The following is a 24,862-nucleotide window of genomic DNA, read 5'->3' as shown; positions in this document are numbered from 1 at the left end:
CCTCCTGTGTCTCTGCCTCTCTCTCTATGTCAATCATGAATAAATAAATAAATAAATCTTTTTTTTAAAAAAAAGAGTAACATGCTCTACAGACTGAGCCAGCCAGGCACCCCAAGAAAGTTACTTCTGATGATAAATTCTTCTGGAGCAAAAGAAAGAATTATCTAATACAATTTCTGTAACGATGGTATTGAGCAAGAAAAAAAAGACTTCAAAAAATCAATTCAAGCTTCTAATTAGCTCATAGATAATCAGAATCTTGGATGGTGTGGTTCCTTTCTCTTTCTTTCTTCCTTCCTTCCTTCCTTCAACTGTTTTTAAAAGCACCTGATCTCCATCTCCAAATTAAGTCTAATTTCATAGATGACAATTCCCATATACAATTATTTCAGAAGGGAACAACTGCTGCTCCAGTTTTATTTTTGAATAATCATTTTGAAAATAAATGATGGACTATAGAGGAAAAATCACAGCAAGCTGCCCAGAGACAGGAACAGCATGCAAATTACTACTAATTTAAATTACCTTTCTTTCTTCTCTACTCTAGGAAGATGCCATTTTTATTTTAAAACATTTATATCTGTGCAGTTCGAGCTATTTCAAGATGCTATCTATTTCAACACATTACAAAATGTAGTGGGTAAATGTTCCGCCATTTTACAGAGAGATGGAAAGTGAAAATAACCTGCACCGAAGTTGCACAAAGCTTAGATCTCTGAGTCAGTGCTCTTTGCTCCATCTCAAAATGTTCAATAAAAATGCAGTACCAAGTAATGGACTGGAACAATTTGAAAGTTCTTTTTTTTTTTTTTTAATGTTTTCTAAAGTGTTTACTCTTCAGACTTCATTATATGTAGGACAACCTATACGATATAAATTTTCTTGACAACTTTGTCTTGCCCCTAATAAGTAGAACTTTTCTGTAGATTATGTTTTTGAGAGAATTTTGATAAAACTGGCATGGTTAGTATTCTGAGCCTCTTCCTGAGAGCTAGGTAAACAGAACGTAAATACAACATAACATATGTCCATCAGTGCACAGTTGGCAAAGGTACCTATTTTGGTTCAAGTTTTCTGTCAATTTTGCTTTTTTGTTTGCAATATACCATCCTGGCACTGTGTAGTCTATAAAGAGAGGAAAGTCGTATGGATATTTGAAAGGTTAACTATCTTTTCACTATTGTATTGCAAATTAAGATATCAAAGAAATAATAATCTACTTACCAGAATGAGTTAAAGCAGCTTTTTTAAGGGTCTGCCTTATTCTCAATAAATAATAAGGTAAGCAATGCGAAAATCTGGCTCATCTAAAAGAAAAATCAGGGATCCCTGGGTGGCACAGCTGTTTGGCGCCTGCCTTTGGCCCAGGGTGAGATCCTGGAGACCTGGGATTGAATCCCACGTCGGGCTCCCGGTGCATGGAGCCTGCTTCTCCCTCTGCCTGTGTCTCTGCCTCTCTCTCTCTCTCTGTGTGACTATCGTAGATTAAAAAGAAAAAAGAAAGAAAAATCAGGAGTTACTGATGCATGAGGCAAATTTTATGTATGAAATTTTGATGTGTTTGGAGATTCATATATTCATTCATTTAAAAAATTATTGAACACCCAAAATGTACTAAGTGCTGTTAAATAAGATAAACATGATATATTTGATAAGATTAGGTTCATCTGAGAGTAGCAGAAGACTTCCCCCGCCCCAAAACAGCATTAGCTTAAGACAGAATTTGATTTCTCCTTCACTAGTAAGTTCAAAGCAGTTACGTTGGCTCTGCTGCCTGTAATCCTTAGGGACCCAGGCTATATCCAGTTGCCTGCTCTGCCATCCCTAGGGTGGCTTTTGTCTTCTTCACCCAACAAAGAGCTGTAGGCGCCTCATCCACATTCCAAGCAGGTTGAGGAAGATGGGGGGGGGGGGGGGCGGGGGGCACAGAACCAAGTATTTGCAAACCATTTTTTAAGGATATTTCCCTTAATCTGTCATACATTTCTCTGTTTATATCCCACTCACCAGAGCCCAATCTAAGGGCTCACATCTAGGTTAAAGGGTGCCTGAGAAATACATTTTTATTTCAAGCATCCAAACATCCAGCAAAAAATGAGTGGGTTGAGGAGGGGGGTGGAATTTAATAGAGAAGAAGAAATGTTGGGGTAAATAATTCATTTCTGCCATACATGGCCCTGGACTTCTTGTACCTAAGACCTTAACAGAGCTGGAGGAGGGAGGAAGAAAGGCAGAATCAGTTTAAGGCAATAATTCAATTTCAAGAAATCCTTGTAGAGATCATGTTAATTAACAACAGCTATTCAGGTACCACTTTCTCCTGGAAGGCCTCCTGGACACCTCTCCTTGTGGCTGCAGGATGGATGCCCTTTTTATAAGCTTTGACCTTCCATCTTGTGCAGTATTTATCATACCATTTATTACCAGTATAACATTTGTGTGTTTATCTTTTCCCCATACCTTTCTACCCCAACTTGATTGTAATGCTTCAAAGGCCAAAATCTGAATTTGTATTTCTTTGTGTCCAGACTCTTCCTAGCCTAGTTTATGATATATACTAGATTCATAAAAAATGTCTAGTATTTAAACTGGATGAATAAATAAACTGTGCATAAAGGATCTCTAATGAAAGGTAATAAAGATTAGTTTCCATAGAGTACGCAACAGTATAAAAAGAAAAATTCCTCCAGCTATCAAAATATTTAGCACCAAATTTTTTGCTTATGAACATGAGTGATTCTTTTATTTTCATCAATATTTAGAATAGCATTTGATTTTCTGAGCATGTTTAATATTGCTGATAAACAGAATTAATTGCACTTTGCCAATGATGAATGTTATGACAATTACAAAAAATCTGAAAATTACCCTTTTATCAAGATTGCCTAAGAAACCGCTTAGAAATGGTCTAGGAAAAAACATAAGTAGCTAATGCTATTTCTTCTATAGAAATGGCAAAGTTGGGCTCAGAATGACGCAATTGGAAATAGAGTAACACACATGACTCTAACCAATGTTGTTTCCTAGGTTCAGATCCTCACACGGTTGTAGCAGGGTAGACTACCAGTGGACTAAGGTTTTCATCATAATGTGTTCCAGCTCAGTCTCTCTTCTTCCGTCTATTATCCAGACACAACCACATGAAAAAGAGAAATTTAAGCAGCTATGATTTATTTTTTAGCCCTTTTCCTTGTAAATCTATTAAATTCCATTGTAATTATTCATAACTTTTTAAAATTTTCATAGGTCAAACATGCATATTCTTCAGATCAGAAATCCAACTGATGAGACACTTCTGAATTTATAACTCCTTGCTTTTAAGAAAAATATATCCAAAACTGAAAAGTGGGGATCCCTGGGTGGCTCAGCGGTTTAGCGCCTGCCTTCAGCCCAGTTTAGCGCCTGCCTTCGTGGAGTCCTGGGATCGAGTCCCACATCAGGCTCCCTGCATGGAGCCTGCTTCTCCCTCTGCTTGTGTCTCTGCCTCTCTCTTTCTCTGTGTCTCTCATGAAAAAATAAATAAAATCTTTTTAAAAAACCCCAAACAAACAAAAAAAACAGAAAAGCTTTTTTAAAAAGGCTCCAGTTTTCCCCCTAGCACTATACACTGTTACTTTATGATCCGTTCAATTACTAAGCATTTGTTGAATACTAACTATATACAAGGCAGTGCCTGATACTACAAAAAATTTGCATTCACATTACATTTTCTTTGTTTTTTATTATTATTATTTTTAAAGATTTTATTTATTTATTCATGAGAGACACACACACACACACACAGATACAGAGAGACAGAGACACAGGCAGGGGGAGAAGCAGGCTCCATGCAGGGAGCCTGATGTGGGACTCAATCCCGGGTCTCCAGGATCATGCCCTGGGCTGACGGCGGCACTAAACCGCTGAGCCACGCAGGCTGCCCCACGTTATATAATTCTTTAAATTGAGCTATATGATATATTACAATTAATTACAGATACTCCAATTTAGATTACTGTTTATATATTTACTACTCTACATGTAACTGAAATAAACAACTGGAAACTGAGGAATTCAAAACCAAGAAAAAGTGGTTGAGAAAATAGACATACACACATGCGTGTGTACATGATTTTCCATAAAAAGATATGAATCAACAGGTGAGAAAAATACTTTTGCTTTAAGCAAATAGTGTCTTAAAACATTAAAGAAAATGTGTCTGTTCAGAGAGTACTGGTACACTGTCTAAAATACCAACAGTGAGGGAGGAAATGATTCTCCTTCATCCTTTCAATTATTCCTCAGACTTAGGGCATGAGATATGATAACCTTTATTATTTATAGCCATACACATAATTGTGATTTGGTATAAGCCTATGTATTTTTTCCTCATTCACCTAACTAAAGTATTGATTTTATAAATACTGAATATTATTCTTATCAATATTTTTCTAGGAAGAATTCATTCAAAAGATGCTTCCATAGATCTCTTTACCAAATTAAAATAATGCTGAATCCTTCCTGTCCTTCATTATTTCACTTGGTATAACTACAAATTTCAGTATTTTTAAAGGCAGGTAGACAGCTCTATAGAAAGCAGCTATTTTCACATACTGCTATGCTGATGTTGGGTCCATGCCATTTTTTCCTCTTCTATATGGGATAGTCTATAAAAAGCTGAAGAGAATGTTAAATCTAAGAAAGGATGGAAACATGACTCACTGGCAAGTTGCTGCAATACAAACAGAAATAAATATCAAATATGGAGTGAAGTATAGGGCACTATGTAAATGTCAGTACTATTATTCATTCATGTAAATAACATTTATTGAAAGTGAGGTGATAAAGATAAACAAAATGTTTTGGGAGAAGAAAGAGATGAAGATTATAATAACAATGCAGTAGAAAAGATATGGGAGCTTGTATGGTGGATGGAGTAGCTAGATTGCCCCAAAGGAATAAGGGATGGTTTCTTAATGGAAATAATTTTGAGCTAAGCATTTAAACATAAGTAGGAGTTTGTTAGGTAAACAGAGAAGAGAGCATTCTAGGGAGAAAGAGTAGAATATACAGAGACTTGAAAGAGTCTGGTTTGTTCGGAGAACAGTAGGCCATTCCATATGGCTAACATGCAGGTGGGCAGGGCACAGATCAAGAAGGACCTTCAATGCCAGGCAACAGGCTTTGCATTCATCCTCTAAGTTTTTTGAGCCATGAGAGGATTTTACGCAAGAAAGGAATATAATCAGATTTGCATTTTTAAAAAGATCATTCTGGTAGCAGTGGTGAATGCTTATATTAGGATACGGGAAATGAGGAAGGGAGGTTACTTTGTGATACCTTTAGTGCACAATTAATAGAATGTATTAACCAACTGGATGTGGAAGGATGATTCGGAAGTTTCTGGTGTGGTATTTGTTTGGATGATGGTAACATTCACTTGGAGGAGACTATATTGGAAAGGTGCATATTTGGAAGAAAAGTGACTTGTTTTGGAATGTTGAGTTTTGACATATATGAGGAACGTCCAGAAAGAATATTCTAGGAGGAGCATGTCTACAAAGAAATTTGGTATATGATCTAGAACTCAGGAGAGAGAACTAAGCTGGAAATATAGATTTAGGAATTATTATCATACTGGGCATTGTTCTCAGAAGTTACCATGTATACAAATCACCAAAGTGCTTGTGAAATGCAGATCAGTCTAATCCTCAGAGATTTTGGTTGAATGGGTCAGGAGAGAGGCTCAGGAACCCATAATTACATAAGCTTCCCTGGTGACCATCCTATAGATAATCTATAGGAAGAGCAGGAGAACTTCAAGGCAGTGGTGTCATGAAATTCTAAAGTAGAAAGTCTCAAAGGAGTAGAAGTGGTGACTGACATGTGAATACAGCAGGGAAGCCAAGAAAGCTTGAAACTGAAAGCATCCACTAGACTTGGCAGGGGACACTGGTGACTCGGAACAGCAGGTGCAGTGAGGTGGTGAGAGCTGACATCAACTGCAGTAGGTGGGAGAGAGTGAGGATAAGGAAGAGGACACAACAAATGAAGCTTGGCTAAACAGGAATACCTTGTGGACAAAATGTGAAATCTAATATCTCAAAGACCTGGTTCAAACCCTAAGTCTGCCACTTAATGGCCGTATTATAAGTATCTTCATGGGATCCACTTTTTTTTGTTGATAATGTTAATGTTGATGTTACAGAGCCATTTGTACAAGTTAAATACAAGAGTACATGTGAAAGAACTTTGTAAAGTTCTCTTCCAAACTTCTCTATTAACAAACTATCTGTGTGGCAGGAAATCCTAAGCAGTTCTATATAGCGGGTATCCTACTCGTGTCTGTGCACTATGACAAAACATCCCCAACTTCAGCTATTGGATTGCGCACCCCATCAAAGCAGAAGACTTTAGAGGGAAAAATAATCATACGTAATATCTTAAATAGACCAATATCTTAATATCGCTTTTTACAGACGAGGATTCAGAGGTCTGAGAGGAGTAGTGTTTAAATGACTTGTTCAAAGTCATACAGCTAATTAATGGCAAAGCCAAGCATAAAATTCAGCCAGACTGCTGACTCACTCTATCCTGCCCCCTGCCCCTGCATTATAACATACTTCCTTTCTTAATTCTCCATTTGAATTTTGGTCTTTCTCTTTTACAGCAGAGAGAAGTAGGTGATTGAAGCTTTGCTTATTAGGGTAAAGAAGAGGTGTTTAATCTGAGCAAGTCCGGGGGTTCAGATGTAAGCTCCTTGAAGACATTTTTGAACTTCCTCTCAAGCTTCTTTCCAAGTCTCCAGGCAGATGCCAACTGAGTCTAGAACCCCAGATGTAGTAGAGGGATTGGCCAGCAGCAGGGTAACTAGTGCTGCTACATATTTCCTTCAGTTATCCCTGTAAATAACTGAAGAGCTCTCCTAAACATCAACATTAAAAGACTGTACTTTGCAATAGGTCTCGAGTGATTCACAGGACACCCTCTGGAAAACAACTGTTATAGAAGGTTTATTTCTATGACAAGGATAAAGATGCTGCTTCCACAATGTACTTAAGTATTTATATTTCCATCTCCCTTTCTAAGCTGCCCAAAGCAGGCCAAGTCTTTTAATCCCCATGACCCAGCAGAATGGCAGGCACACCATACATAGTAGGGAGCCTATATATGGTTGTTGAATGAATGAGTGAAATAATTTTATCCATAATTCTGTTATCAACTTACTCCTTAATAGAAAAAAAAATCCTTGGGATGCCTGGGTGGCTCGGTCAGTTAAGTGCCCCATCTTTTTCTTTTTTTCTTTTTAAAGATTTTATTTATTTATTCATGAGACACACAGAGAGAGAGGCAGAGACATAGGCAGAGGGAGAAGCAGGCTCCCCTCAGGGAGCCTGATACAGAACTGGATCCCAGGACCCCAGGATCACGACTTGAGCCAAAGGTGGATGCTTAACCACTGAGCCACCCAGGCATGCCAAGTGTCCCACTCTTGATTTTGGATCATGGTCTCAGGATTGTGGGATTGAGCCCTGCATCTGACTCTACACTGGCCATGGAGCTTGTTTATGATTCTTTCTCTCCTTCTCTCTTTGCTCCTCCCCTGCTCTCTCTCTAAAAAAAAAAATAATAAAATAACAAATAAAAAATAAAATTAAAACCTTTGAAGAGAAAAAATCTCTAATAAATCAACTTCCAAATATTATTTTTCTTCCCTCTTAGACACTCATTTGCCATCTTTTCTGCCTAGATTTCCACTAAGCTAATTGGATCCTCTATTTTGCCCTTCCTCATAACTTTTCATGATCCAGAATGCTCTGGAGATGACTTAATAAAGGAACTATTTACAATATTTTTAATTTCATGGACTAATGTATAACAAAATACATAAGGTAATGAAAATATATTCGGAGATATAATCTAATCAAAGTCACAAAACTTTGTTGGTAGATTTTAATAAACATTAATATGTATGAACAAATGTTTCTTGATAGTAAAAGGATTTTTTTTTCTCTCTCTCAAGAATCTCTCTACTTTCCAGAGTTCATGTTTTCTTCATTGCTTTTTATTAAAAGGAGGAGGTGGGATTGATTTGTTTACCAAGATGTCATCTTGTTCTTCTTCCTTTCACATATTTTGAGAAACTTTCATTTAGGTTATTCTTATCACCATGTGTATTTTTCTGTTATATTTTAACTGGAAGCTCTTTAGGACAAAGATTGTCCTCTATCAATGGAGTGATGTTTATTTTTAGTGTTCAGTACTTTTGAAACCTCTTTTTTTTTTTCAGAGAAGCTGCAATAGTCATAGGATAATACTCCTCAAAAAAGGTAGATCATGACATGAGAAATTAAATAGTCCCATAGGATAGAAATATTTTTTAAAAAGTAAGAAAACACAGAGGTTAGATATGAGTTTAGTTCTGAGTCGGTTACTGAAGAGTTACGGGGTGGTACAAAGAGCGTATGTTATTGGGAAATAGCTCCTTTGGGAGGTGGAGGCATTGAGAAGAAAATGAAATTCAATAACCATTTTGAGTACTGACTCAAGGGTGGGAAGGATTCAGTTATGGGGAAGACATGACTCCCAGCATCCTGCAGTGAACGAGACACACCTGTACAACTAAAAGGCAAAACAGACCAGGATAAGGCAATTAAGTTTCAGACAAAGGACATTCTAGGAAGATTTTTAGAAATATGCTATTTTACTCATTAAGGGTGAAAATTATCCAAAGAACTCAACATTCTAAAGTATGAAGCTTCTTTTAAGGGCTCCCAGAAGGCATGAGGGCCAGTCTTTCCCCCAAAGTAGAAGCATACCTCATTTTGTACATACATCTTAGTTTTTTATTTACGGCTTTCCTAGATTTGAGGACATATAGAATTGTATTAGACACACACACACACAGAGAGAGAGAGAGAGACAGGGATACAGACAGAGCAGAAGCAGGCTCCCCTGAGGGAGCCCAATGTGGGACTTGATCCCTGAACTCCAGTATCACACCCTGAGTCGAAAACAGAGCTTAACTGCTGAGCCATCCAGGCATCCCTGTACTTAAGATTTTAGGTTAGCATTTAAGCACTGTGAATGTGATTTCTTAAGATACACATTTTATTTTAAAGATTTATTTATTTTGGTAGGGGGAGGGGCAGAGGGAGAGGGAGAGAGAATCTCAAGCAGAATCCCCTCTGAGCACAGAGCCCAACCACCTGAAGATCATGACCTGAGCTGAAATCAAGAGTCTGATGCTCAACCTCCTGAGGCACCCCAAGATACACATTTTTATTAAGTGACTCTCTATCACCTTTTGAAATATGCCTTGCACTAATGAATCTTATAAAATCAAAGATTTTCCGATAAAGGGAATCCCCATACAATATATGGCCAACCTAAAGACTTCTTAATAGTACACAGTCAAAAAGTCAAATACTATAGCTAGACTAACAGTAGATTTCTAAAGTTATTATGGCATTAGAAAGATTCACTTTAGATTTTAAAATTTCTAATGATAGCACAATATAAAGCCAATAGCTCTTGATTTTCTTGCTATGTAATAACCAGTGACCACTGATGGTCCTGTGGAACATTTCCTGCTAGTTATTCATTGACTTTAAAAAAAAAAAAAAAAGGCACTTTTTCCAGAGACTGGGCAGGAGATAAGATGTCAAGAAGTAATAAGTAGCAAAATGAAAGAGGAGAATGCAAAGGCACCAAAAAGAGAAAACATTAAAGTGATGGTTTTTTTTTTTTTTCCCTGTGTATGCAGATGGACAGGAAAATTATAGCAGTAATTGCAGACTTCTTTTCACCAAAGACAGACTGGCCTTGGGGAATTAGAGTATGAGAGAAAATGTCCAATGAAACTGCATTCTCATCCAGGCCCCACCTGACTTGCTGGATATGGCTTTGGCCAAGGTCATTTACTCTTTCTGTGCCTTAGTTTCCTTAAATGTTGAAAGAGATGGTTTGCTTTTTTGAGGTACTGGAAAGATGAACGAGATAAAGCTTCAGGAGGCATCCAAGACTGGTCAGAAAAGGTGTTATAGGAATATCAAGTAGTACTATTATTATTGAACTGTGTATCCTGTTGGAATGAGTCATCTTGCTGCAAAGATGCATAAGCAATTTCAAGTGTGGCAGGGGACCAGAGACAAAGAGAAGAGGCAAGTTCTCCTAGGTTGTGTTATAGGAGATCTCAGTTGCATTGAAATCTGCCCTTTGCCTGTTTAAAGAACAAAAAGGGTGGGGTGCAGACGAAACAAGACTTTAAAAATATGTACAGCAATGTGAAATAGACTTTTTAAATTCTAGAGCCAGTCTGAATCCCTGCTTTGTCCCTTATAACTGTGACCTTGGGCAAGTTATGGTTTCTCTAACCTTAATTTCTTTGCATCTGTAAAATGGGGATTAATTATCATAGCATCTATACGGCTGTGGGGATTTAAAAATATGCATCGTGGCAAGGACTCCAAAAAGTTGGCTACCATTGTAGTTCATGGGAGGTAGAGGAAAGTAGAAATCCAGATTGGAAACAACCGAATCTCTTTAAAAAAAAGAGAGAGAGAGAGAGAGAAAAGTCAAGGTTTTATTTTATAAAATATTAGGATTTAAGGGGCCTACGAAGAGGCAAACTTGCTTTTGTCAAGTCTGAATTCTAGTATTTCACGGGCCCACGGTAACTAGTGAAAGCTTTGATATCGGGCTCGCAAGACACAAACAGGGGAAGCCTTCCGTGTGCTTCAATAAAACAGTTTTCTATTTTAAAGCGATATATATATATATGCGTATTTTTGAAAAACCTCTGATACCCAATAGCTCTAAAATAACAAAGCTCAGCTGCGGTGCTCCCGTTTGTTGCAAAGGGAGGGCGAACTGGGGCGCGGGATTAGGCTCCCTCTGACTCCCGCTCTGGGCTGGGAAGCCTTCGGGCAAAGCCCCGGGGGCAGGACGAGGCTTTTTTTTTTTTTTTTTTTTTTTTAATCGATCCCGGAACCTTGGTGCGTGCGGGCGGGGCGGGCGGGGCGGGCGGGGCGCGGGGGCGGGGGCGGGGCCTGGCCGCGGGGCGCGGCGCCACTCGCCCATCCCCCGAGCGCGCGGCGGGGCGTCCGGCCGGCGGCGGCGGAGGATGCGGAGGGGCGGCGGCGCGGGCGCGACCCAGCCGGGGCTGCGGGGCGGGCGCCGCCCGAGGGGGTAGGGCGCGCGCGGGGGCGCGCCGGGCCGGGGAGGCGCGCTCCGGCCGCGCTCGCTCCGCGCCGCCTGCGCTCTCTCTCTCGCTCTCTCTCTCGCTCTCTCGCTCTCTCGCTCGCTCCCTCCTCCCGCGGCAGCCGCGGCGGCAGGCCGGAGAAGGCGGCGGCGGCGGCGGCGGCGGCGGCGGCTGGGGAGCAGACATGGCGGCGGACCTGAACCTGGAGTGGATCTGCTCCCTGCCCCGATCCTGGACTTACGGGATCACCCGGGGCGGCCGCGTCTTCTTCATCAAGTAAAGAGCCGGGGACGGCGCGAGGGGCGCGAGGGGCGCGAGGGGCGCGGGCGGCCGGGCGGCCGGCGGGAGGGGCCGGGGGAGCCGGTGCGAGCCGCTTCAGCCCGGTCGGCTCCCCCGGCCCCCGCTCACGCGCCGTCTCTGCCCGTTCTCTCCTCCCCGCAGCGAGGAGGCCAAGAGCACCACCTGGCTGCACCCCGTCACCGGCGAGGCCGTGGTGACCGGACACCGGCGCCAGAGCGCAGGTAACGCGCGCGGAGCGCGGGCCCGAGTGGAGTCGGGCTGCGCGGGGAGGAGGCGGCAGAGCCCGGGCCGCCCCCGGCCGCCCCCCGGCCGCCCCCCGCCGCCCCCGGCGCCCCCCGCCGCCCCCGGCGCCCTGCCCCGGCGCGCGGCCCTGGGGCGAGGCCGGCGGGGGCGGCCGCAGGTAGGGGCCGCGGGACTCCTCCCGAGTCCGCCCGCCTCCTCGCAGACGGCGCCCTCCGCCCTCCGCCCTCCGCCCCGGCGCCCCCAGGGAGACCGCCTCCCCTCCCCGGGAAATCTGGGCTCCCGAGTTCCCCCCCCGCAGCCACTCCTGAATGCCCCCCCCGACACACCCCGCCCCCCGATCTCACCCCCTTTCGGCCTGTGGGAAGTCCTTTCCCACTCCCGCCCTTGCAGCCCGGGACCCTGGCACCCACCCGTCGGCCGGGATAATGGTCTCCACATCCTCCTCCCTGCTCCCCGGACAGCTGCCTCCAGTTGTGCGGCTGCCTCCTCCTCCTCCTCCTCCTCCTCCTCCTAGGTGGGACTTGTGGGTAGGTGACTGATGGAGGAGGAGGAGGAGGAGAGGACTTGGGGGGGGGGGGTGCTGCGATCCTCTGTGTGACACTGAACGGTTCGGGCAGCGCCGGGCGCTTTTCCTGCGGCCCCCGAGCAGCAGCCGGAGCCGGCGCGGGCACTTGCCGCTGCAGCCGCTGGCCGGCGAGATTCAAAGTCCCCGGCAGCAGCTCGGAGGTTGCACAGAACCGCCAGGAGGCGGTGGGTGTGCTGGGGGGTGTCACGCGTGTGGCCATTTGTGCCCTGGTGGCAGAGGGCCGGCGGGGAAGCAGACCTCTCTCCGGGGCCTTTGCTGGCCTGTTTCGAATACCGAATAGGAGTTGAGCTGGAGAAAAAAGGTTGAGTGTAGCCCCAGTGCCGGTCTGGCTTTCTTTTGTCGTTCTTTGTTTACATTCGTGGAACTTGTTTGTCTTTGAAATGGAACATGTGTTCTCTCACTGGCCTGCCTCTCTGCTTCTGCTGATTGGAAAGGCTGGAGAACTGTTCGGGTCGAAGGGGAGGCAGGCTTCAGCCGTCCCTTGGAGATGCCCTCTGGGATACTTGCTCTCCAACTCTGAGATTCTGAGTGTCTTCGTGGAGTTGCCAGGGTCTCGAACAAGCCTGCCTTCTCTCTGAGATTCTGGAGTTCAGTGAAGTGACTAATACCCAAATTTGCAAAAAGGTGGAGGAGGAAAGGGAAAAGCTGGTGTAAGCAAGCATGATGAGGTTACATTTTTAAGGCATTTCTGACTAATACGCTGTCATATTTCTTAACTCCCCACCGCAGTCTTCGACTTCAATATACCTATTTCAGTGGTTTTGCATATACATTTCAACTCTCGTGGCCTCTTGCCTTATAGATAACAAATTTATTTCACAAAAGACAGTACGGTATTGAAATTACGTAGCCTAATCATCTTGTGGAATTATTTCACACTTATTTTGGTTATATGTAATATGAATTTGTATCCTGTTTACCTCCACAGATTTGATAACATTCATACTATAGGGAAATTTTATTCTTTTAATATGATTTCACATTAACTTCCAAGACCTGATCATGATTTTTTTTTTTTTTTTTTGATTTGGTTTACTTAGCTTTGACTTTGTGGTTTTGTACACACATCATTGGTTTGCATTTCAGAGAGATGTTATGGTTAAATTCAAGCCACTTGCCACCTGTAATGTGTAACACATAAAATGGCCATCATTCACCTGAATTGTTCCCCAGATTTATTACTTGAAACTTCATGTCTGTAAAAGTCAAGTCTATAGAAATACACAGGTATTGAGTATGTAATGTCAGTTTTTTCTCCCTAATTAAGTACTTATAGGAAGTCCTTTCTCATCAGTGACACACTTCCTGAATAGATTCGTTTATGCAGCTGAAAGGTATGGTCTTAATAGACAGTATACCTAAAAAGAAGCAGGTGTTGCTTTTTATGCAGTTTTTGTTTGTTTGTTTCTGGATGCCAGTGGGTAGTTCTTTTCACTATGATAAAGTATATGATCATGTAAGATGATCTCTAATATTGTTCATACTTTTCTGGTGGCTTTAAATTTAATAGCCATTTTCCCAAAAATGATATTTTGTTGACTATGAGTTTTGTTACCAGTTCAACTTTTTTTTTTTTAGAAACTTACTTAATAAATGAAAATAGCTGATCATGAAAATGAGTAATTAAAATGGATTGAAACCTATTTTGCTATCCCATTGAGATACTGCTAACTGTGAAATGTATGTTTTTTAGATTTGCCTACTGGCTGGGAAGAAGCATATACTTTTGAAGGTGCAAGATACTATATAAAGTGAGTTTTTTACTTATGATTTTTTTCCTTGGTAATTTGAATGTTGTAATTAATCATCAGTTGAATAGTTGTATCTCTAGATATGATCATGATTTTTTAAGGTCTATAATATTGACTTTATTCTTTATGTAGTGTTGTAATTCTGAGAGGAAAGACGACACTCATAATTTTATTTGCCTGGACGCTCATTCATTTGGAAATTAGATCATTTATGCCCACAATTATACTTTTGGTGCTTCTCTATATATATTCTTGGGTGATAGAGCATTATAGTATTTTGTCTTTAGCATGCTACCACATTTTTTTTTCTTTTAAAGTGAATTCTGTTTGAATTCTGTTCATGTGTATTTTGACCAGAAGAAGCAAAAGTGACGTGAAGCTAGGTGACAGTTGGATGAACAATGACAGAGCTGAAAGTAAAAACAAAGAAACACTAATTATTTCACAAATGTCTTTTGGAGCATTGTAATTTGCTTAGTTTATTTAAATATATCTAGGTCTTTACAATACAAATATTTTGTGGTGGTTTGTGATTGAATAAAAGCCTTTCACTAGAGCTTACAAAAAAGAGATGACCAGTCTTGATTTTTAATTCTATAGAACATTGAACTAATTTCTATTCAATGTTCATTTTTATTTTTTTAAGATTGTTTTTATTTATTCATGAGAGACAGAGAGAGAGAGAGAGAGAGAGAGACAGGCAGAGAGACAGGCAGAGGGAGAAGCAGGCTCCATGCAGGGAGCCTGACCTGGGACTCGATCCCTGGTTTCCAGGATCACGCCCTGGGCTGAAGGCGGCGCTAAACCGCTGAGCCACCGGGGCTGTCCTCAACGTTCATTTGGTAGTACTTGGAGACAAATACAGTACTTGTTGTCAACAGTATGTAGGAAACTTGTTTTACCCCTCAAGGGGAAAATAAAGGTGGTTTTCATCTTTGTTTTAAATTAGAAACTACTTACTTAAGAGCTTTTTTTGTTGTTGTTTTGAAATTTTTTGATTAATTTTAAGGAACTGAGGCTTGGAAGAGAACACTTAAATACAAGATTTGGTTTAGATGTCAATAATTTATTAATTGATAACATACCTAGCTAAAGTCACCTTTATTTCATCGGGCCCTGTAAGGTATTTTACTGAGTGTTATTTTTAAGATCACACCATAATTCCATTAAATTATAATTACTTGGATGGTTTTAATATTTTTCAGAATGATATTTATGTAAAATGTCAGGGGATATTTATAGGTGTTAGGAATGCTTCCATTTGGATGTAGAAATAGAGAAGGCAGAAGTAAGATCCAGGAATGGAGTATTTTATGATGTAGCTCTTCTCTGGGTATCTTTCAGTTACATCTTTTATTTGGAGTTTGTGCTGTACATTATTAGATGACCTAAAAAATAAAGGCATAAGTAAAGTGCGGAGTCACCAAGTCTTTTCCTGGTGGCTATTTTCATCCTGTATTAACGTGAATTTGTATTGCCATGTAAAGGGATGCTTCATTTTTTTGGATTTGGTATTGATATCTCTGAAAGAAGTTTTTTTCAATAGGGTTCATTTATTTTTATCTGCTATAGTTTTACTGTACATGAAGCTTAGCTAATCTTACAAAATAGGAGTAACACTGTAATTCTCAATAATATTTTAATTCCTGTGAATGTGTACATTCTTAGATGAGCGTTTATATGATAGTACAAAATGTTATTCTGTGTGGGCTGAAAATGTTTTATTTCAGAACTGAGCTGTTAGGCTGAATTTTCTTTTGTTCCACTAGCCATTTTGATGAGATTTTCTTTTATGTTGACTTAAACAAATTAGATTCTTTGAGTGTCATGCCCAAGTAAGTTTCTCAGGAAAACGAGGGCAGTGTTAAGAAGGCTGTAATAATTTTATTTTAATTCTGGAGACATTTTTAAACTACTGGGTTTTAATCATGTGGTTTTACTAGACAACCAATAATTGTCTGAAAGTAGTCATAATTTATATTATGAAAATTATTTGTTCTAAAATTGAGCATGTTCTAGAAATGTCACTCATTAAACTTCTTTGAAGTAAAATGATCATTGACAAATATGTGACGTGCTAAATGTTAGGTGCTACTACTTTTCCTTTCTGGATGTTTCAGACTAATTTCTTTTAAGATTAGTTAAATCACTAACAAAGTCCATAATTTCCTAGAAATCTTTTGCTTATTGTATATGAGCAATTAGGGATGCTTTGTGATTCTCATATGACAAGGGCACAACTTTTATCTTAAACTTTGCATTTTACCAAGTGCTTTCACATACATTGTCATGTCTGAATCTCATTTTCATGGAAGTAGTCAGAAGAATTATTATTTCCATTGTCATACCACATAATAAAACAACAGGAACATGCCTTTGGAACTTATAGGCTGCAAAGACAGTAATATGAGAAACAGCAGGAACATAAACTATATTTAGAGTGTCCAGAGAAGAAAGGATAGGAGTGTGAAGTAGGAAAGTGATTAATGTTGGTGGATGTATTTCTCATTGTTGGTTCTTTCTTAGATGAAGAAAGGAGGTTATTGATCAGATTATAAGAAAGGATGTAATATAGTGAACAGGGTGGGTTTTGTTCTCATGGGAAGAGGGAAGATAGGTCAATAAAAGACATGTTAGCCCTCCTGCTGTTCCTAATCTGGTGTTCCTTGGAGTCTCCCTTAGCAAGAAGAAAGACCTGAAGAACTTGAGTTGTTTATACTTTTGTTCATAAGGTACATTTAATTCTCAGATTATTTCTTTTCTGAACAAATGGTGGTTGTTCAAAATGGCACATTGCCAGAAAGAATTTATTTTTGGATAGTACTTTCGTGTTGACTATTGCGTCTCTGGGGGTAAGGGAAAAGAAAGAGGATTGGAGTGGGGATGTCAGAAGAGTTGGGGTGTTTCTTAACCTTCTTAAGACTGTGGAACTCAGTCTTCATGCCTTTAAATTAGGCTGGCTGGAAATGGCAACTTCTGAATTCCCTTTTAAAATTTCTTTGGATTTTATAATATTTTGGGAATTTGTAATAGTCTACAAAATGATGAACTTTGGGGCCAAGAAGACATGATGTGGGAAATATGGAAAGCTACTTAGCTTTCCTATCATGCCAACTATTTTAAACTTTGCATAGTTAACCACAGATGAGTGTGAAATGTATAATGTCAGAGTTGTGTGTGCCTTCTTTTTGTTGCTGCGTTTTGTGTGTTGTATACATACCTTCCTTGGGGAGCTGCTTGGAAACGGTTAATAGTGCTAATGTCAACAAAGGATCTGATCAGAGTTAAGAGTTGTATAGATTTGGGTTTTTTTTGTATGTTTGTTTTTTTGGTTTTTTTTGGGGGGGGGGAGTTGTATAGATTTGAATTGGATAATCAGTTTACTTTATATAATTTTTGAAATCAGTTCTTTAGTAAAAGTTTACAGTTAGGTAAAAGAATATATAATACAGAGAATGTATTTTACTTTAAATACATTTGTTCAAAAAATTAATATTTTAAAATGATCATAATAATAAATTTTTTCTGAGCATATTTTTTCTATATACCTTAAGCTAGCCAGCTTCAAAATTATCACCTGTATGTATAAAAATACATATATAAAGTGTTTGAATTTGATTATTGAATTTCCATATTACTTTTTAAGTTAATTCATGTTATTTATCTTTAGGAAGAATGCATAAATTATCAGTGAATTTTATAATTTATGAAATGTAGCTTTAAATATCCAAATAACTTAGTTTATGAAGTACAGAAGATCATCTTAATATATTTGAAAGTTATAAAGCTTTCTGCTTACTCTTTGAAAATACTGCTTAATGACTCTAATGATGGGTCATGGTAGCTTAAAATGGATGTGTCATTGACTATTCCTTTGTGCTTCAAAGCTTTAAGATGGTTAACTTAAAATGCCATGTAAATCTTAAAACAATGCTCTCTGAACAGTGAGAAACTTTGTTCTGATTATTTAAAGGTCATTGTCTTATGCAGCAGTATTGGGAATCAAAAAAAGTCTTCACAGGGTAATAAATGTAGAATGTAAATTTTGTGAGGTTATATTTTCATATTGCTTTTTTTCTTGACTTAAAATTTTAAGTTCTAAAACTTGAACTTTTTCTTAGATATGCAAATAGAGCAGTGTTTGATTTTTGATTAATGAAGTTTCATTTCAGTATCTGCAATAGCTGGATCTAATGTGTGCTTAGAATTTCAAACTAACCTGCAGTGAAGAGAATTCTGGTTTGACATAGCCATTTAAAGTTGCAAGTGAGGAAAAAAAATATTTCTTCTAGATTATCACAATTTGAACCATGAGCAAAGATAGGGAATGTAACATAACTGCCATGAAGCATCTTAGAATATATTACTACGTATTTGATATTTAAAATTTTGGGGTACGTTAATACTATATTCTAATTGGATATAGCAATATAAGGCTTCAGAACAATTCATGGATCTTATATTTCTTTTTTATATTCATAAGAGTTTCAGACTATAATATGTGATTCTTAGGTGTGTGAAGCAGTTTATACTAATTCATTAGGTACAACACAACTATGAATTATGGTTTCAACCTTTAAGGAGTCTGTAACACGAGAAAACAGGCAGTGTGTTAAAAGAGGGAGATGGTAGGGGAAACATGGACTTACTTAGTACTAGGTCCTTTAGCGTAGCATTAATGAAAGTGGGTTGCCTGGGACTACAGGTATCATTTCATAGGAACAGGTTAGGTTAGTGGGCCAGCCTACAAATAAAAACTTGTTTAACCCCCTAAAAATCTTGTGACTAGTATTATATTAACAGGGTCTTACTATTTGGTCATTCATTTACAGCCATTCAGGAGTACTTAGTAAATGATGGGTACCGTTCAGGTGCTCTGCAGTACAATGGGGAGACTCTTGTCTTCCTGGAGTCTGTACTCTAGTAATAGAAACAGACGTTAACACAAAAAATGAGACAAACATGTAATTTAAAAATAGTGTCTTCTTAAAGGAAAAGTAGAGTGTTCTGTGACAGATTAAGAAAGTTTCCATGAAGAATTGCATTTAGTTTCAAGATTGGGAAGCTGGGACTTCCAGTTTTAGTGAATTTTATCGTGGAATCCCATTGTCTTTCTTTTCAGCCAGGACCAGGCCTGTTTAGTGTCTCTTTGTGGTTTCTGTATGTGGCTTAATGTGTAGCATCCAGTCAGTCTCTAAATAAGTGGTGTCGATGACAATGATGTTGGCTTCTAGTCTTTGGAGGAGTTAATTGGGACAGAGTGTAAGAGGCTTTCACGCAACTCAGGTTGTTGCATTTTGAGAACTTTTTGCATTTTCAATTTTTTTCCCCCTTAAGGTGGTTGACCTTTAGTTTTTCTTATTCTCAAAGCTCTTGTATGTATTTAGGAAGGAGCAAAAGTGAGGAGTAGAAAAATACTAAAAATATAAAATATAGAATATAAAATAGAAAAAAAAAAGAAGAATGAGAGTTGGAGGTCCTGGAGACTGGCCAGATGTAAACATCCCTGTAGAGGCACCTTTATCTTTATATGAAAAATAAAAGATTTAGCATTTGTTAATGCATGCACCTCTCCTGTGACCTTTTTAATTTAATTTTCTATAATAGATAAGTGTAAGTTGGGGTTAAATGTGAAAAGTTAGCATGTGTATGTGTATATTGGAGTTAAGGGGCACTTGGGTGGCTTAGTTGATTAAGGACCTGCCTTTGGCTCAAGCCCCACATTAGGCTCCCAGCTCAGTAGGGTGTCTGCTTCTCCCTCCCCCTCCAATCTTTTCCCTGCTCGTTCTCTCTCTTTCTCTCAAATAAATAAGAAATGATACCATACGATACTTTGATACTTTGTCAGATGGTATCCTGAAAAAGCCAAGGAGGAAGAGGCAAATTAAGCTGGGTGGTCCTGCAAGGCTTGAAGGAAGATGTAGGAATTGGGCTAGACTTGCGAATGTAGTTGGAATTCTGATGGGTATTGATATAAATGACTGGTTGGATAAATTCATGGAGGTGGGAATGTGTATAATATGTGTGATGACTAGTGAGAACTACCATGCTGGTGAGTAATGTTAACACAGAAAATGCTAGGATACTGTTTGCAGCTGCATTGTGCCTGGCTTTCGAATGTCAGGCTGAGATTTTTATTTTCTAGTTTGCCATGGCAGATACATTTTGGTATAGCAGTAATAGTGCAAAGTGAAAGTTTTAAGAGAGAGGTTTTAATAAGGCAGGATGGGTTAGAAAGGGGGAAACCTGGAATCAAGGAGACTAGTTCTGGATCTCTTGCTGTAATAATCTGAGAGTTAGTTGCTTGTACCAAGTTGCTAGTAGCAGGAATGGAAAGCAAGGAGGTCATTGATCAAAGATATTAAAGAGAGGTTGACAAGCTTTAGGAGTCTTGCTGAGCTAGGAGGTTGACAGAGAAAGAGGTCAAAAGCTTTTCAAAGCCTTTGTGTCTGAGTGTCTATAACAATGATTGGTACCCTTGACCAGAATAAGGGAGTTGGTGGTGTGGGGAAGCTCTAGATGGAAGCGTTAATCATGAGTTGGTCTTTGAGGTAGTTGAGAGGACATAGCATTTTAGGTAGCTAAAATTGGTCTTTCCGGGCTAGCCCCGGTGGCTCAGCGGTTTAGCGCCGCCTTCAGCCCAGGGCATGATCCTGGAGACCTGGGATCGAGTCCCAGGTCAGGCTCCCTGCATGGAGCCTGCTTCTCCCTCTGCCTGTGTCTCTGCCTCTCTCTCTCTCTCTCTCTCTACCTCATGAGTAAATAAATAAAATCTTTTAAATAAATAAATAAATAAATAAATCGGTCTTTCCAATCAATCAATCAATAAATAAATAAATGATAAAATTGGTCTTTCCAAAGGAAAGACAACATCATCTTCTGTTTCTTCCTCACAAACAAGAAACATAACCTGTTCTCCCTTTAAAATCTAATCTCAATTACCTAGTTGACTAGACTATACATGTATATACATCTGAGCTGGAAATACTGTATTCATTCATCCAGTTACTCATTCAGCAAATACTTATTGGGTATTTACTGTATGCCAGGTGCTGTTGGCTTTGTAAAGGACAGACATGGGCCTTGCACATAAGGAGCATACTCTTATTTTGTAAAAAAAACCATAATAAAATAATCACATGTACATAGTCGTAGACTGTGATAAACTTTGTGAAGTATGCATCATTCTTTGACTAGATATATTGAGTGGACTTGGACCAATATGGGGGTTCCTGGAAGAGGACTTTCTCATAAACATGAGAAATAAGGCTGCCTGCAAAAGTTCAGTGGTGAAATTCCCAGAGTGGATCAGAGCAAAGCAGCACAAAATCATCTGAAGAATGAAGAATAAATAGCATCTTGGGCTTGAGACTGGACCATAGCCTGAGTGAAAGTTTTGCCATATCTAAAAACTTGGGGTGGGATTGGTATGTTATGGAAATTGAGTGAAAGAAGAAAAACTGCAGGAGGAAGTTACCCTCCACCAAATAATAGAGGGCAAGTTTTCACCACCTGGTTTTGATCATTATTTTAGTCCCAGTGGCAAGGTCTTCCAATCACTTGTTCATGGGTATATTCTTCCTTCTGATTCTCTTCAACACATTTTGAATTCCTAAATGTACCTTAGTGACTAAGATCTGTCACTAAACAAAATAGACCAGAAAACTATCCTTCTGGGGAGTGGAATGGGGGTGGGGGACAATATCAAAATAAGCCTTAGTAATAAGTAGATTTTATAGTATGTAATAATATGCAAATGCTGTAAGAAAAAAATAGAGCAGGGCATGTTGTATTGAGAGAGGAATGATGAGGAATGAGTATGGGAAGAAAGGAGTTGAAATCAGAGAAGTTAACAAGTTGGACTGTTTGGGGGTCTCATTGGTTGGTTTAATTGGCTGTTACTTAGGGAAATAGGGTGCCACTGCAGATCTGAATAGAGGAGGCACGTGATCCAGTTTCACCCTTTGAAAGAGTCACTAACTGCTGTGTTATGAGGAGATTTTGGAGAGCTAACAGAGCCCTTCCAGAGTAAGTTCTGGTCCCCGTTAGATTCTCTCCTTATATTTTTCCTTCTTGGTATTTAACAAAATTATGATTGAATATTGAATTGTATGATTACCATGTTTTTTTTAAGCTGCCAGTGATTATCAGTTACCATTGATTTAATAGCAGTTTTTCAGGAAGGAAAAGAGAGCGCCATAACCATATTAAATAAACCTCCATTCTTATCAGAAACAGTATATTTAAAAAGTATGTGTTAGAAAAAAAAAAGTATGTGTTAGAATCGAGGCAACACTTGTTTAATACCTGTTTGTTCACACTCTGTGTGGTAGGTATGCTTCATGAAAAGCACTCTTGATCATTGCTGTATTTTTAGTCCCTTGGCCTAAGCCTTTCTCATAGTAGTTCCTCAATAAATATTTGTTGATTGAATAAACTTTGATGATGACAGTCAACTTGATTCCGTGCTCTTCAGAAATCTTATAATATGCCTCCTTGTGAAATTTAGAAATCTCTCCATATGACATTTATCTATCCCAACATGAATTAATAAATCATCTGTTTCTTGAGTTTGGTTTATGTGATTTTTTGTGAGACAGAAAGGATCTATTTTGAGGCCTGCTTGTTGACCTAATCCGTGATGAAGCCAAGATAATGTAGGGACTTAAGAGGCCTCTTTGAAGGCAGCTGAAATCTAGATCTTGCCATTAACCGTAGCTTTTCCGTTTAAAAACTTTCACACTTCAGGCCAGGCTCATGTGGCTTCTAAAGAGGAAGGGAGATCTTGAAGTCTATGCTGTTGTGACTTGCATGAGTAAAGTAAATGTAGACCAAATCTTTAATATACTGACATCAGTGGATCCTATAGAAACCTGAGACACATAGAAAGTAGTCCTCGTGAGGTACAGATGATAGAAGTTTAGGAGTCAGTTGGGGAACTCCTTGGCCACTTAGGAGTAGCCTCTGAGCTATTTGGAAATTACTCTCTGAAGTGGCCAGTAATTTCAGAAGCACCCAACTCTGCGAAGTTGTAATAATCTTTGTTGCCTGCATCCGGAATATAATAGACAATTAATTGTTTGAAATGAAGGGCTATTATAGATTGTAAAAAAAAGCAACTCTTTACCCAAATCTAAACATCCCAGGACATTTTTCTGCTTCTCACTTGTCATCCAGTCAGGATTCTTATTGTTGCAAATGTCAGTGACCCAAAACCAGTAGTATAAGCAAAAGCAGTCTGTTTTCCACTTTAATTCCAGGACTGATACAAATGAATTCTTTAAGGCTCTTACCTTTTGTCACTATAGAAGGCTTCTTTCCACTTAATTAGAAAAATTATGCCTCAGCCCCAAATTATACTCTTGTAGTTGTTTAACCCAAAAAGTAAGGTTTCTTCTCTATTCCCAAATAAAAAAAAATCTTGGACAGAACTTTGACCACCTTGGATCACATGCCCATTTGCTCAAGTAAAGACTGGCCCTCCGGTCTTCAGTAATTTTGTGTCCTTGGCTGCAGCCAAAATTACTATTGGCAAGCCTTCCAGAAACCATGTGATTAGAGAGAAAGTCCAGTTCACCATAGGAAACCAGAGTGTGAAAGACTACAAGATCAGAGGGCTGCTCCTCCTCCCTTTAATATAGTGCAAAGTGCTCAGAGCTGGGAAAGATGGTGGGCCTGAGCATCTGCAGAATTCCAAGAAATGATAGTATCATCATCAAAGAAGCTTTCTGCCGTACCTTGCAGAGGGAGTAGTTGAGAAGGTAAGCAGGATGGGTCAGGCCTAGACCTAAGAGAATGGAGTGGACGTGTTGAATTCTGAAGAAGAAACAAAAACCAAGCGTACTGGCTATTGTGAGCAAAGGAGATTGAGGAAAAATCACCCAGTCCTGTCGTGCCTAGAGAATTTCTATTAATGTTTCAGTATATATTCTTAATTGTATGTACATATTGGAGGGGTCTTATTGCTATTACTGTGCTGAATACTATTCATTAGTTATATTGTGTGTCTCCATTTTATGTATTCATTAGAAGATTCTTTAGTGACTTTGATGTTTTATGTAAATGTATAATTGTTTAATCACTTCTCTATCTTTAGATGGCTATGCTGTTTCTTTTTGCTGTGAGAAAAATCCTGTGTAACATTCTTATATTCCTGTCAATTTCTTAGACTCGGAATTATTGCGAAAGGGTGTGACCTTTTTAAAAGGTTCAGTACCTTAACATTTTGCCAAGTAGCTCTCTAGAAGATTTGTACATATTTATGTTCTCTTCTGCAGTATATGAGAGTGTATGAAAGTGCCCCCATTTCTCCATTACCTATGGAGTAAAACTCTTGATTGGACAGATGAAATTTGAAGGTAACTGATAGAAAATCTACATGACTGTCGTTAGTTATGCGGGTGATTTAGAACAGGGATTAGTCTTCCATTTATTTTCACTACATAACCAACTATCCCAAAATCTTAGTGGCTTCAAACAATAAAGATTTAGAGTTTTCTCTCCTTTCTTTGGATTGACTGGGTTTAGCTATGCCAGTCTTCTGATCTTGGTGGTATAACTGAGGTTACTCATGCAGATACATTGAGCTGGAATTTGGCTGTGCCTAGAATATCCAGTGTCTCTCTCCTCATGGCCTCTCATCACATAGTGGTTATCTAGAGTTTCTTTATAACATTGCAGCTGGCTTCTAAGGGGGAACATTCCAAGAGAGGACCCAAGCCCTAGTGCAGAAGTATTTAAAAAAACCTTTGCTTACGTCATGCTCATGTCCTGTTGGTCAAAGCAAGTCACAAATCAAGA

General features: G+C 39.4%; 1 protein-coding gene and 1 long non-coding RNA gene across 28 annotated transcripts in view; one reads left to right on the top strand and one right to left on the bottom strand.

Annotated features, from left to right (window-relative positions):
* LOC144297144 (uncharacterized) overlaps nt 1–12,230 on the bottom strand; it is a 62,701-nt gene extending 50,471 nt beyond the window's left edge. For both annotated transcript variants that reach the window (XR_013364231.1, XR_013364232.1), the window contains exon 1: nt 12,136–12,230. This is a non-coding gene — a long non-coding RNA (uncharacterized LOC144297144). The remainder of the gene's footprint in view (nt 1–12,135) is intronic.
* PLEKHA5 (pleckstrin homology domain containing A5) overlaps nt 11,177–24,862 on the top strand; it is a 241,865-nt gene continuing 228,179 nt past the window's right edge. For 4 of the 26 annotated variants that reach the window (XM_077870866.1, XM_077870873.1, XM_077870864.1 and 1 more), the window contains exons 1-3: nt 11,202–11,458; nt 11,624–11,703; nt 14,005–14,062. In XM_077870866.1, coding sequence (XP_077726992.1) covers nt 11,367–11,458; nt 11,624–11,703; nt 14,005–14,062 — 230 coding nt within the window. In that variant the 5' untranslated portion in view covers nt 11,202–11,366. Of the gene's footprint in view, nt 11,459–11,623; nt 11,704–14,004; nt 14,063–14,379; nt 16,118–21,259; nt 22,524–24,862 lie in introns of those variants that run through there. The other 22 variants (XM_077870883.1, XM_077870881.1, XM_077870880.1 and 19 more) reach the window with 14 other exon arrangements.

This window comes from Canis aureus, chromosome 25 (assembly GCF_053574225.1).
Source record: "Canis aureus isolate CA01 chromosome 25, VMU_Caureus_v.1.0, whole genome shotgun sequence".
Classification (NCBI taxonomy): Eukaryota; Metazoa; Chordata; class Mammalia; order Carnivora; family Canidae; genus Canis; species Canis aureus.
Note: the sequence above shows the minus strand (reverse complement) of the source record. Positions and strands in the feature narration are given on the sequence as shown.